General features: G+C 37.2%; 1 protein-coding gene across 2 annotated transcripts in view; it reads left to right on the forward strand.

Annotated features, from left to right (window-relative positions):
• The window catches only part of ppox (protoporphyrinogen oxidase), a 32,616-nt gene extending 20,702 nt beyond the window's left edge, over positions 1 to 11,914 (forward strand). For both annotated transcript variants that reach the window (XM_061915185.1, XM_061915186.1), the window contains exons 9-13: positions 3,977 to 4,095; positions 5,193 to 5,306; positions 8,327 to 8,476; positions 10,829 to 10,871; positions 10,992 to 11,914. In XM_061915185.1, coding sequence (XP_061771169.1) covers positions 3,977 to 4,095; positions 5,193 to 5,306; positions 8,327 to 8,476; positions 10,829 to 10,871; positions 10,992 to 11,128 — 563 coding nt within the window. In that variant the 3' untranslated portion in view covers positions 11,129 to 11,914. The remainder of the gene's footprint in view (positions 1 to 3,976; positions 4,096 to 5,192; positions 5,307 to 8,326; positions 8,477 to 10,828; positions 10,872 to 10,991) is intronic.
• The last annotated feature ends 1,265 nt before the right edge of the window (positions 11,915 to 13,179 follow it).

Here is a 13,179-nt window from a genome sequence, read left to right on the forward strand (position 1 = left end):
ACCTGTTTGATACTGCTGTCAACATGGACCTGCTTGATACTGCTGTCAACATGGACCTGCTTGATACTGCTGTCAACATGGACCTGCTTGATACTGGTGTCGACGTGGACCTGTTTGATACTGGTGTCGACATGGACCGGTTTGATACTGGTGTCAACATGGACCTGCTTGATACTGCTGTCAACATGGACCTGCTTGATACTGGTGTCGACATGGACCTGTTTGATACTGGTGTCGACATGGACCTGTTTGATACTGGTGTCAACATCGACCTGCTTGATACTGCTGTCAACATGGACCTGCTTGATACTGGTGTCGACATGGACCTGTTTGATACTGGTGTCGACATGGACCTGTTTGATACTGGTGTCAACATGGACCTGCTTGATACTGCTGTCAACATGGACCTGCTTGATACTGGTGTCGACATGGACCTGTTTGATACTGGTGTCGACATGGACCTGTTTGATACTGGTGTCAACATGGACCTGCTTGATACTGCTGTCAACATGGACCTGCTTGATACTGGTGTCGACATGGACCTGTTTGATACTGGTGTCGACGTGGACCTGTTTGATACTGGTGTCGACGTGGACCTGTTTGATACTGGTGTCGACGTGGACCTGTTTGATACTGGTGTCGACGTGGACCTGTTTGATACTGGTATCAACGTAGACCTGTTGATACTGCTGTCAACATGAACATGTTTGATACTGGTGTCGACGTGGACCTGTTAGATTCTGCTGTCAACATGGACATGTTAGATACTGGTGTCGACGTGGACCTGTTTGATACTGGTGTCGACGTGGACCTGTTTGATACTGGTGTCAACATGGACATGTTTGATACTGGTGTCAACATGGACATGTTTGATACTGGTATCGACGTGGACCTGTTTGATACTGCTGTCAACATGGACCTGTTTGATACTGGTATCAACGTGGACCTGTTTGATACTGGTATCAAAGTGGACCTGTTTGAGACTGCTGTCAACATGGACATGTTTAATACTGGTATTGACGTGGACCTGTTAAATATTGGTGTCGACATGGACCTTTTTGATACTGGTGTCGTCGTGGACCTGTTTGATACTGGTGTCGACGTGGACCTGTTTGATACTGGTGTCGACGTGGACCTGTTTGATACTGGTGTCGACGTGGACCAGTTTGATACTGGTGTCGACGTGGACCTGCTTGATACTGGTGTCGACGTGGACCTGTTTGATACTGGTGTCGACGTGGACCTGTTTGATACTGGTGTCGACGTGGACCTGTTTGATACTGGTGTCGACGTGGACCAGTTTGATACTGGTGTCGACGTTGACCTGTTTGATACTGGTGTCGACGTTGACCTGTTTGATACTGGTGTCGACATGGACCTGTTTGATACTGGTATCAACGTGGACCTGTTGATACTGGTATCAACGTGGACCTGTTTATACTGCTGTCAACATGGACATGTTTGATACTGGTATCGATGTGGACCTGTTAGATTCTGCTGTCAACATGGACATGTTAGATACTGGTGTCGACGTGGACCTGTTTGATACTGGTGTCGACGTGGACCTGTTTGATACTGGTGTCAACATGGACACGTTTGATACTGGTGTCGACGTGGACCTGTTTGATACTGGTGTCAACATGGACACGTTTGATACTGGTGTCAACATGGACCTGTTTGATACTGGTGTCGACGTGGACCTGTTTGATACTGGTGTCGACGTGGACCTGTTTGATACTGGTGTCAAAATGGACCTGTTTGATACTGGTGTCGACGTGGACCTGTTTGATACTGGTGTCAAAATGGACATGTTTGATACTGGTGTCAACATGGACATGTTTGATACTGGTGTCAACATGGACATGTTTGATACTGGTATCGACGTGGACCTGTTTGATACTGCTGTCGACATGAACCTGTTTGATACTGCTGTCAACATGGACCTGTTTGATACTGCTGTCAACATGGACCTGTTTGATACTGGTATCAACATGGACCTGTTTGATACTGGTATCAACATGGACCTGTTTGATACTGGTATCAACATGGACCTGTTTGATACTGGTATCAACATGGACCTGTTTGATACTGGTATCAACATGGACCTGTTTGATACTGGTATCAACATGGACCTGTTTGATACTGGTATCAACGTGGACCTGTTTGAGACTGCTGTCAACATGGACATGTTTGATACTGGTGTCGAGGTGGACCTGTTTGATACTGGTGTCGAGGTGGACCTGTTTGATACTGGTGTCGACGTGGACCTGTTTGATACTGGTGTCGACGTTGACCTGTTTGATACTGGTGTCGACGTGGACCTGTTTGATACTGGTGTCGACGTGGACCTGTTTGATACTGGTGTCGACGTGGACCTGTTTGATACTGGTATCAACGTAGACCTGTTGATACTGCTGTCAACATGAACATGTTTGATACTGGTGTCGACGTGGACCTGTTAGATTCTGCTGTCAACATGGACATGTTAGATACTGGTGTCGACGTGGACCTGTTTGATACTGGTGTCGACGTGGACCTGTTTGATACTGGTGTCAACATGGACACGTTTGATACTGGTGTCAACATGGACCTGTTTGATACTGGTGTCGACGTGGACCTGTTTGATACTGGTGTCAACATGGACATGTTTGATACTGGTGTCAACATGGACATGTTTGATACTGGTGTCAACATGGACATGTTTGATACTGGTATCGACGTGGACCTGTTTGATACTGCTGTCGACATGAACCTGTTTGATACTGCTGTCAACATGGACCTGTTTGATACTGGTATCAACGTGGACCTGTTTGAGACTGCTGTCAACATGGACATGTTTAATACTGGTATTGACGTGGACCTGTTAAATATTGGTGTCGACATGGACCTTTTTGATACTGGTGTCGACTTGGACCTGTTTGATACTGGTGTCGACGTTTACCTGCTTAATACTGGTGTCGACGTGGACCTGCTTGATACTGGTGTCGTCGTGGACCTGTTTGATACTGCTGTCGACATGGACCTGTTTGATGCCGGTATCGACGTGGAACTGTTTGATACTGGTGTCGACGTTTACCTGCTTAATACTGGTGTCGACGTGGACCTGTTTGATACTGCTGTCAACATGGACCTGCTTGATACTGCTGTCAACATGGACCTGCTTGATACTGCTGTCAACATGGACCTGCTTGATACTGGTGTCGACGTGGACCTGTTTGATACTGGTGTCGACATGGACCGGTTTGATACTGGTGTCAACATGGACCTGCTTGATACTGCTGTCAACATGGACCTGCTTGATACTGGTGTCGACATGGACCTGTTTGATACTGGTGTCGACATGGACCTGTTTGATACTGGTGTCAACATCGACCTGCTTGATACTGCTGTCAACATGGACCTGCTTGATACTGGTGTCGACATGGACCTGTTTGATACTGGTGTCGACATGGACCTGTTTGATACTGGTGTCAACATGGACCTGCTTGATACTGCTGTCAACATGGACCTGCTTGATACTGGTGTCGACATGGACCTGTTTGATACTGGTGTCGACATGGACCTGTTTGATACTGGTGTCAACATGGACCTGCTTGATACTGCTGTCAACATGGACCTGCTTGATACTGGTGTCGACATGGACCTGTTTGATACTGGTGGCCATGTTAGTGACCACACAGGACTCTGGTAGTCCGGGCTAATGGGAAACTAATTTGGACATTTCCTGTTGGGGACCCCAAATATAATTTTTGATACCAGACTTACGGGGTTATTTACTTATAATTTACTTGATTACCATTCTGTGTTGATGTTTTACTTGTTGTTTACCATTCTGTGTTGATTATTTACCTTTTTAACATTCTGTGTTGATGATTGACTAGTTGTTTACCATTCTGTGTTGATGTTTTATTTGCTGTTGAATTCCATGCTGCTCTCCACAGTATGATGGTGATGATGTCATCCTTTGTGTGTTCAGTGCTGTCGGCCATGCTGCCCTCCTCCTGCCTGCCTCTCATCCAGCAGCTGCAGGACATCTCCAGTGTGACTGTGGCTGTGGTCAACCTCCAGTATGAAGGCTGTGTCCTTCCTGTTAGGGTGAGAAACATCCTTCACTAGTAACTTCCCTTCATTCTACTACCACTCAAACATATTTACTTTCATCTACTAGTAAATCTGGTACTACTATGAAAACATGTTTATTTACTTTCATCTACTAGTAAATAGCAATCATCAATCAAAGTTTATTTATTTACCCCTAAATTACAAGTGTCTCAAAGGCCTGCACAAGCCACAACGACATCCTGGGCTCAGATCCCACATTAGGGCAAGGAAATACTTAAGCTAATGGGATGACAATGACAAATATATCCATCCATCCATTTTCTACCTCTTATTCCCTTTGGGGCTGCTGGTGCCTATCTCAGCTACAATCGGGCGGAAGGCGGGGTACACCCTGGACAAGTTGCCACCTCATTGCAGATATATGTGTATATATATATATGTATGTATGTATGTATATAAATAGACCCTGGACAAGGAAGACGGGGTTGGGCGTAGGTAGACCCTGGACAAGGAAGATGGGGTTGGGCATAGAAAGACCCTGGACAAGGAAGACGGGGTAGGGGGTAGATAGACCCTGGACAAGGAAGACGGGGTAGGGTCAGATAGACCTTGGACAGAGAAGACGGGGTAGATAGACCCTGGACAAGGAAGACGGGGTAGAAGACCCTGGACAAGGAAGACGGGGTAGGGGGTAGATAGACCCTGGACAAGGAAGACGGGGTAGGGCGTAGATAGACCCTGGACAAGGAAGACGGGGTATAGGGTAGAAAGACCCTGAACAAGGAAGACGGGGTAGGGGCTAGATAGACCCTGGACAAGGAAGACGGGGTAGAGGGTAGATAGACCCTGGACAAGGAAGACGGGGTAGGGGCTAGATAGACCCTGGACAAGGAAGACGGGGTAGAGGGTAGATAGACCCTGGACAAGGAAGACGGGGTAGAAGGTAGATAGACTCTGGACAAGGAAGACGGGGTAGAGGGTAGAAAGACCCTGGACAAGGAAGGCAGACAACATTCACAGACCTGGGAGCCTTTAGTGTTGCCAATGAGTGTCCTGAAATATAAAGAATTCCTATTCTCTAGAGTTTACATGTATATCCTGTACTGTACTTACTGTACGTGTGTCATCAGGGATTTGGACACCTGCTTCCATCATCAGAGGATAAAGGAGTCCTGGGTGTGGTTTATGATTCTGTACCTTTCCCACAACACGATAGACCTGATGGACCAACAACCAGACTGACGGTAATACACCTGTTTACTACTACTGTACATACTGTACACATATATGATGAATATTTTCTACTACTCTACATACTGTACACATATATGATGAATATTTTCTACTACTCTACATACTGTACACATATATGATGAATATTTACTATTACTCTACTGTACAAACTGTACACATTATGATGAATATTTACTATTGATTGATACTACTGTACATACTGTACACATATATGATGAATATTTACTACTACTCTACTGTACAAACTACACATATATGATGAATATTTACTACTACAACTGTACATACTGTACACATATATGATTAATATTTACTACTGCTACTACTGTACACATATATGATTAATATTTGCTACTACTGTGCATACTATACACATATATGATGAATATTTACCACTACTGTACACATATCTGATGAATATTTACCACTACTGTACATACTGTACACATATATGATGAATATTTACTACTACTCTACTATTACTGTACACGTATATATGATGAATATTTACTACTACTCTACTACTACTGTACACATATATGATGAATATTTACTAATACTGTACACATACGTGATGAATTTTTACTACTACTCTACTACTATGTGTACTACTGTACACATATGTGTACTAATGTACACATATATGATGAATATTTAGTACAACTCTACATACTGTACACATACATGATGAATGTTTACTACTACTGTACACATATATGATGAATATTTACTATTAGTCTACATACTGTACACATACATGATGAATGTTTACTACTACTGTACACATATATGATGAATATTTACTACTACTCTACATGCTGTACACATATATGATGAATATTTACTACTACTACTCTAAATACTGTACACATATATGATGAATATTTACTACTGCTCTACTACTACTGTACACATGAATATTTACTACTACTCTACATTCTGTACACATATATGATGAATATTTACTATTGCTGTACATACCGTAAACATATATGATGAATATTTACTACTACTCTACTACTACTGTACACATATATGATGAATATTTATTACTACTGTACATACTGTACACATCTGAATATTTACTACTACTGTACACATATATGATGAATATTTACTACTACTCTACATACTGTTCACATAATAGATGAATATTTACTACTACTGTACATACTGTACACATCTGATGAATATTTACTACTATTGTACACATATATGATGAATATTTGCTACTACTACTGTATACATATGATGAATATTTATGAGTACCCTACATACTGTACACATATATGATGAATATTTACTACTACTCTACATACTGTACACATATATGATGAATATTTACTACTACTCTACATACTGTACACATATATGATGAATATTTACTACTGATCTACTACTGTACAATATATGATGAATATGTACTACTGATCTACTACTACTATACACATATATGATGAATATTTACTACTACTATACACATATATGATGAATATTTACTACTACTATACACATATATGATTAATATTTACTACTACTATACACATATATGATGAATATTTACTACTACTGTACACATCTGATGAATATTTACTACTATTGTACACATATATGCTGAATATTTGCTACTACTCTACTACTACTGTATACATATGATGAATATTTATGAGTACCCTACATACTGTACACATATATGATGAATATTTAGTACAACTCTACATACTGTACACATATATGATGAATATTTACTACTACTGTACACATATATGATGAATATTTACTATTAGTCTACATACTGTACACATATATGATGAATATTTACTACTACTGTACACATATATGATGAATATTTACTATTAGTCTACATAGTACACATATATGATGAATATTTACTACTACTGTACATACTGTACACATCTGAATATTTACTACTACTGTACACATATATGATGAATATTTACTATTAGTCTACATACTGTTCACATATATGATGAATATGTACTACTACTGTACATACTGTACACATCTGATGAATATTTACTACTATTGTACACATATATGATGAATATTTGCTACTACTCTACTACTACTGTATACATATGATGAATATTTATGAATACCCTACATACTGTACACATATATGATGAATATTTACTACTACTCTACATACTGTACACATATATGATGAATATTTACTATTACTGTACATACCGTAAACATATATGATGAATATTTACTACTACTCTACTACTACTGTACACATATATGATGAATATTTATTACTGATCTACTACTATACACATATATGATGAATATTTACTACTACTATACACATATATGATGAATATTTACTACTACTATACACATATATGTTGAATATTTACTACAACTGTACATACTGTACACATCTGATGAATATTTACTACTATTGTACACATATATGATGAATATTTGCTACTACTCTACTACTACTGTATACATATGATGAATATTTATGAGTACCCTACATACTGTAAACATATATGATGAATATTTACTACTACTCTACATACTGTACACATATATGATGAATATTTACTATTACTGTACATACCGTAAACATGTATGATGAATATTTACTACTACTCTACTACTGTACACATATATGTTGAATATTTACTACAACTGTACATACTGTACACATCTGATGAATATTTACTACTATTGTACACATATATGATGAATATTTGCTACTACTCTAGTACTACTGTATACATATGATGAATATTTACTACTACTCTACATACTGTACACATATATGATGAATATTTACTACTGATCTACTACTGTACAATATATGATGAATATTTACTACTACTATACACATATATGATGAATATTTACTACTACTATACACATATATGATGAATATTTGTGAGTACTCTACATACTGTACACATATATGATGAATATTTACTACTACTGTACAATACTTGAACTTGTATTGACTTAAGACTCACCTGTGTCTCAGGTGATGATGGGCGGAGCTTGGTTCCAGGAAGTGTTTGGGCCAGTAGCATCAGTACGTGAGGAAGACCTTCTACTGCGAGCCACTCAAGCTGTGACTGCTCACCTGGGCGTCACCTCACCTCCCACCTGGACTCACCTGGCTCTGCACCAGGTAGCAACCACACTCACAACCATAATCATAACCACACTAACAACCATAGTCACATTCATTGTTATTCATAATCATATTAATATTCTTATTCACAATCATCGTCATGATCATACCCATATTAATATTCTTTCATTCCTCATTGTCTCCTATAATAAAGTTGTATACTGTACATGTACAGTATACAACTTTATTAGTACTATACATGTACAGTATACAACTTTATTAGTACTATACATGTACAGTATACAACTTTATTGTTAGTACTATACATGTACAGTATACAACTGTATTGTTAGTACTATACATGTACAGTATACAACTGTATTGTTAGTACAATCAATGTACAGTATACAACTTTATTGTTAGTACGATAAATGTACAGTGTACAACTTTAAACTTTATTGTACATTATAAAAGTGTATTATTAGCATGATACTTGTACATTATATAAGTTTATTAGCATTATGCATGTACATTACACAAGTTTATTAGCATTATGCATGTACATTATATAAGTTTATTATTAGCATTATGCATGTACATTATACAAGTTTATTATTAGCATTATATATGTACATTATACAAGTTTATTATTAGCATTATGCATGTACATTATACAAGTTTATTATTAACATCATAGACGTATATTATACAAGTTTATTATTAGCATTATGCATGTACATTACACAAATGTATTATTAGCATGATGCATGTACATTATACAAGTTTATTATTAGCATTATGCATGTACATTATACAAGTTTATTATTAGCATGATACATGTACATTTATACAAGTTTATTATTAGCATTATATATGTACATTTATACAAGTTTATTATTAGCATTATATATGTACATTATACAAGTTTATTATTAGCATTATATATGTACATTATACAAGTTTATTATTAGCATTATAGATGGATATTATACAAGTTTATTATTATCATTATGCATGTACATTATACAAGTTTATTATTAGCATTATGTATGTACATTAAAAAAGTTAATTATTAGCATTATGCAAGTACATTATACAAGTTTATTATTAGCATTATACAGGTTTATTATTAGCATTATACATGTACATTATACAAGTTTATTATTAGCCTTATGCATGTACATTATACAAGTTTATTATTAGCATTATGCATGTACATTATACAAGTTTATTATTAGCATTATATATGTACATTATACATGTGTATTATTAGCATTATGCATGTACATTATACAAGTTTATTATTAGCATTATAGATGTATATTATACAAGTTTATTATTAGCATTATGCATGTACATTATACAAGTTTATTATAAGCATTATGCAAGTACATTATACAAGTTTATTTTTAGCATTATACAGGTTTATTATTAGCATTATACATGTGCATTATACAAGTTTATTATTAGCCTTATGCATGTACATTATACAAGTTTATTATTAGCATTATGCATGTACATTATACAAGTTTATTATTTGCATTATAGATGTATATTATACAAGTTTATTATGAGTATGACATGTACATTATACAAGTGTATTATTAGTATGATACATGTAGATTATACAAGTTTATTATTAGCATTATGCATGTACATTATACGAGTTTATTATTAGCATTATGCATGTACATTATACAAGTTTATTATTAGCATGATGCAGGTTTATTATTAGCATTATACATGTACATTATACAAGTTTATTTTTAGCATTATGCATGTACATTATACAAGTTTATTATTAGCATTATGCATGTACATTATACAAGTTTATTATTAGCATTATAGATGTATATTATACAAGTTTATTATGAGTATGACATGTACATTATACAAGTGTATTATTAGTATGATACATGTACCTTATACAAGTTTATTATTAGCATTATGCATGTACGTTATACAAGTTTATTATTAGCATGATACATGCACATTATACAAGTTTATTAGCATTATGCATGTACATTATACAAGTTTATTATTAGCATGATACATGTACATTATACAAGTTTATTATTAGCATTATGCATGTACATTATACAAGTTTTTTATTAGCATTTTAGATGTATACTATACAGGTTTATTATGAGTATGACATTTACATTATACGAGTGTATTGTTAGTATGTATATTATCAAGTATACATGTGTATTTCCACAGGACTGTAATATACATGTGTAATATGGCAGTATATATACAAGTATGCATGTGTAATATACATGTGTATTTGTACAGGAGTGTATACCACAGTATCATGAGGGACATCATAGTAATATACATGTGTAATTGTACAGGAGTGTATACCACAGTATCATGATGACATAGTAATATACATGTGTAATTATACAGGAGTGTATACCACAGTATCATGAGGGACATCATAGCAGAGTTGGTGCGTATGATCATATTATTATCATTATCATATTATTACTATTATTATCACTCACATGTTTGTTATATTCTGGGCTGTTTGGTTTTCTACTTGTCAATAAACAACTTTCTGCATGTTCAGAATTCATGCGACAGTTCATCAAAAAGAAGAAGCTTCCGCTTTCTCTGATTGGCTCGTCGTACGAGGGCGTGTCCGTCAACGATGTCATCTTCAATGCAAGGTTGGCTGCAGAAGAGCTGCTGGGAACTCCACTTTAATTATTCATAAATGTTTTATCAATATTTCATTTGTCATCATTCAGCAATATTATATTATTTACTTATTTCAACCACTTGTTAGTTCATCCACTTGTTAATTAACGACGCATCAATGATGTCTTATTAATGCTGTATTACATACTTGCCAACCCTCCCGGATTTTCCCGGAGACTCCCGAAATTCAGCGCCTCTCCCGAAAACCTCCCGGGACAAATTTTCTCCCGAATATCTCCCGAAATTCAGGCGTAGCTGGAGGCCACGCCCCCTCCAGCTTCATGTGGACCTGAGTGACATCTCGACAGCCTGTTTTCACATCCGCTTTCCCACAGTATAAAGAGCGTGTCTGCCCAATGACGTTATAACTGTAGAATGATTGAGGGCGAGTTCTTGGTTTCTTATGTGGGTTTATTGTTAGGCAGTTTCATTAACGTCCTCCCAGCGCGGTAACGACACACAACAACAGCAGTCACGTTTTCGTCTACCGTAAAGCAGTTCGTCTGCCGTAAACAGCAATGTTGTGACACTCTTAAACAGGACAATACGGCCATCTACTGTACGTTTTGGGCCATGCTAGGGAGAGATGGAAGATTCCAGACTCCAGTGCGTTTGATGAAAGCTCTTTTGTGCGTGCCACACAGCAATGCATCCTCAGAAAGGGTGTTCAGCGTGGTTACAAAAATAGTGACAGAGAATAGAACAAGGATGGACAATTCAACCCTTAAATCAACAATGAGTAAATGACTGTTATGTGTGTATATGTATAAATAAATGAACCCTGATATTCAAGTATTTCTCTTATATATATATATATATATATATATATATATACATATATAGCTAGAATTCACTGAAAGTCAAGTATTTCTTTATATATATATATATATATATATATATATGTATATATATATATAATCCAATCAACACACATATATATATATATATATATATATATGTGTGTTGATTGGATTATATATATATATATATACATATATATATATATGAAATAAAAAATGTATTCTAGCTGTAAATATACTCCTCCCCTCTTAACCACGCCCCCGCCCCACCCACACATACCAGCCCCCACCTACCGAAATCGGAGGTCTCAAGGTTGGCAAGTATGCTGTATTATCAATGAAGTATTATTAATCATGTATTATTACTTAGAGAGGCTCCAGCATCCCATCCCCCCCCCCCCCCCCCCCCCCGCCCCCAAACACACGACCCCGAACGGGACAATCAGTAGAAAATGGATGGTATTACTGGTGTATTATTAATGATACATTACTAATTATGTATTATTACTTTTGTATTACTAATGGATGCATGAAAGTATTATTGTCTTCATCAAATTTGAAATGATTGCTATTGATGAGAAAGATGATATCATTGATATTGATGATGAAATGATTGATATTGATGAGAAATATGATGACATCATTGATAATGATGATGACATCATTGATATTGATGAGAAAAATGATGACATTGATGATAACATCATTGATATTGATGAGAAAGATCAATCAATGTTTACTTATATAGCCCTAAATCACTAGTGTCTCAAAGGGCTGCACAAACCACCACGACATCCTCGGTAGGCCCACATAAGGGCAAGGAAAACTCACACCCAGTGGGACGCCAGTGACAATGATGACTATGAGAACCTTGGAGAGGAGGAAAGCAATGGATGTCGAGCGGGTCTAACATGATACTGTGAAAGTTCAATCCATAATGGATCCAACACAGCCGCAAGAGTCCAGTCCAAAGCGGATCCAACACAGCAGCGAGAGTCCCGTTCACAGCGGAGCCAGCAGGAAACCATCCCAAGCGGAGGCGGATCAGCAGCGCAGAGATGTCCCCAGCCGATACACAGGCGAGCAGTACATGGCCACCGGATCGGACCGGACCCCCTCCACAAGGGAGAGTGGGACATAGGAGAAAAAGAAAAGAAACGGCAGATCAACTGGTCTAAAAAGGGAGTCTATTTAAAGGCTAGAGTATACAAATGAGTTTTAAGGTGAGACTTAAATGCTTCTACTGAGGTGGCATCT

Source organism: Nerophis ophidion, linkage group LG11 (assembly GCF_033978795.1).
Source record: "Nerophis ophidion isolate RoL-2023_Sa linkage group LG11, RoL_Noph_v1.0, whole genome shotgun sequence".
NCBI lineage: Eukaryota > Metazoa > Chordata > Actinopteri > Syngnathiformes > Syngnathidae > Nerophis > Nerophis ophidion.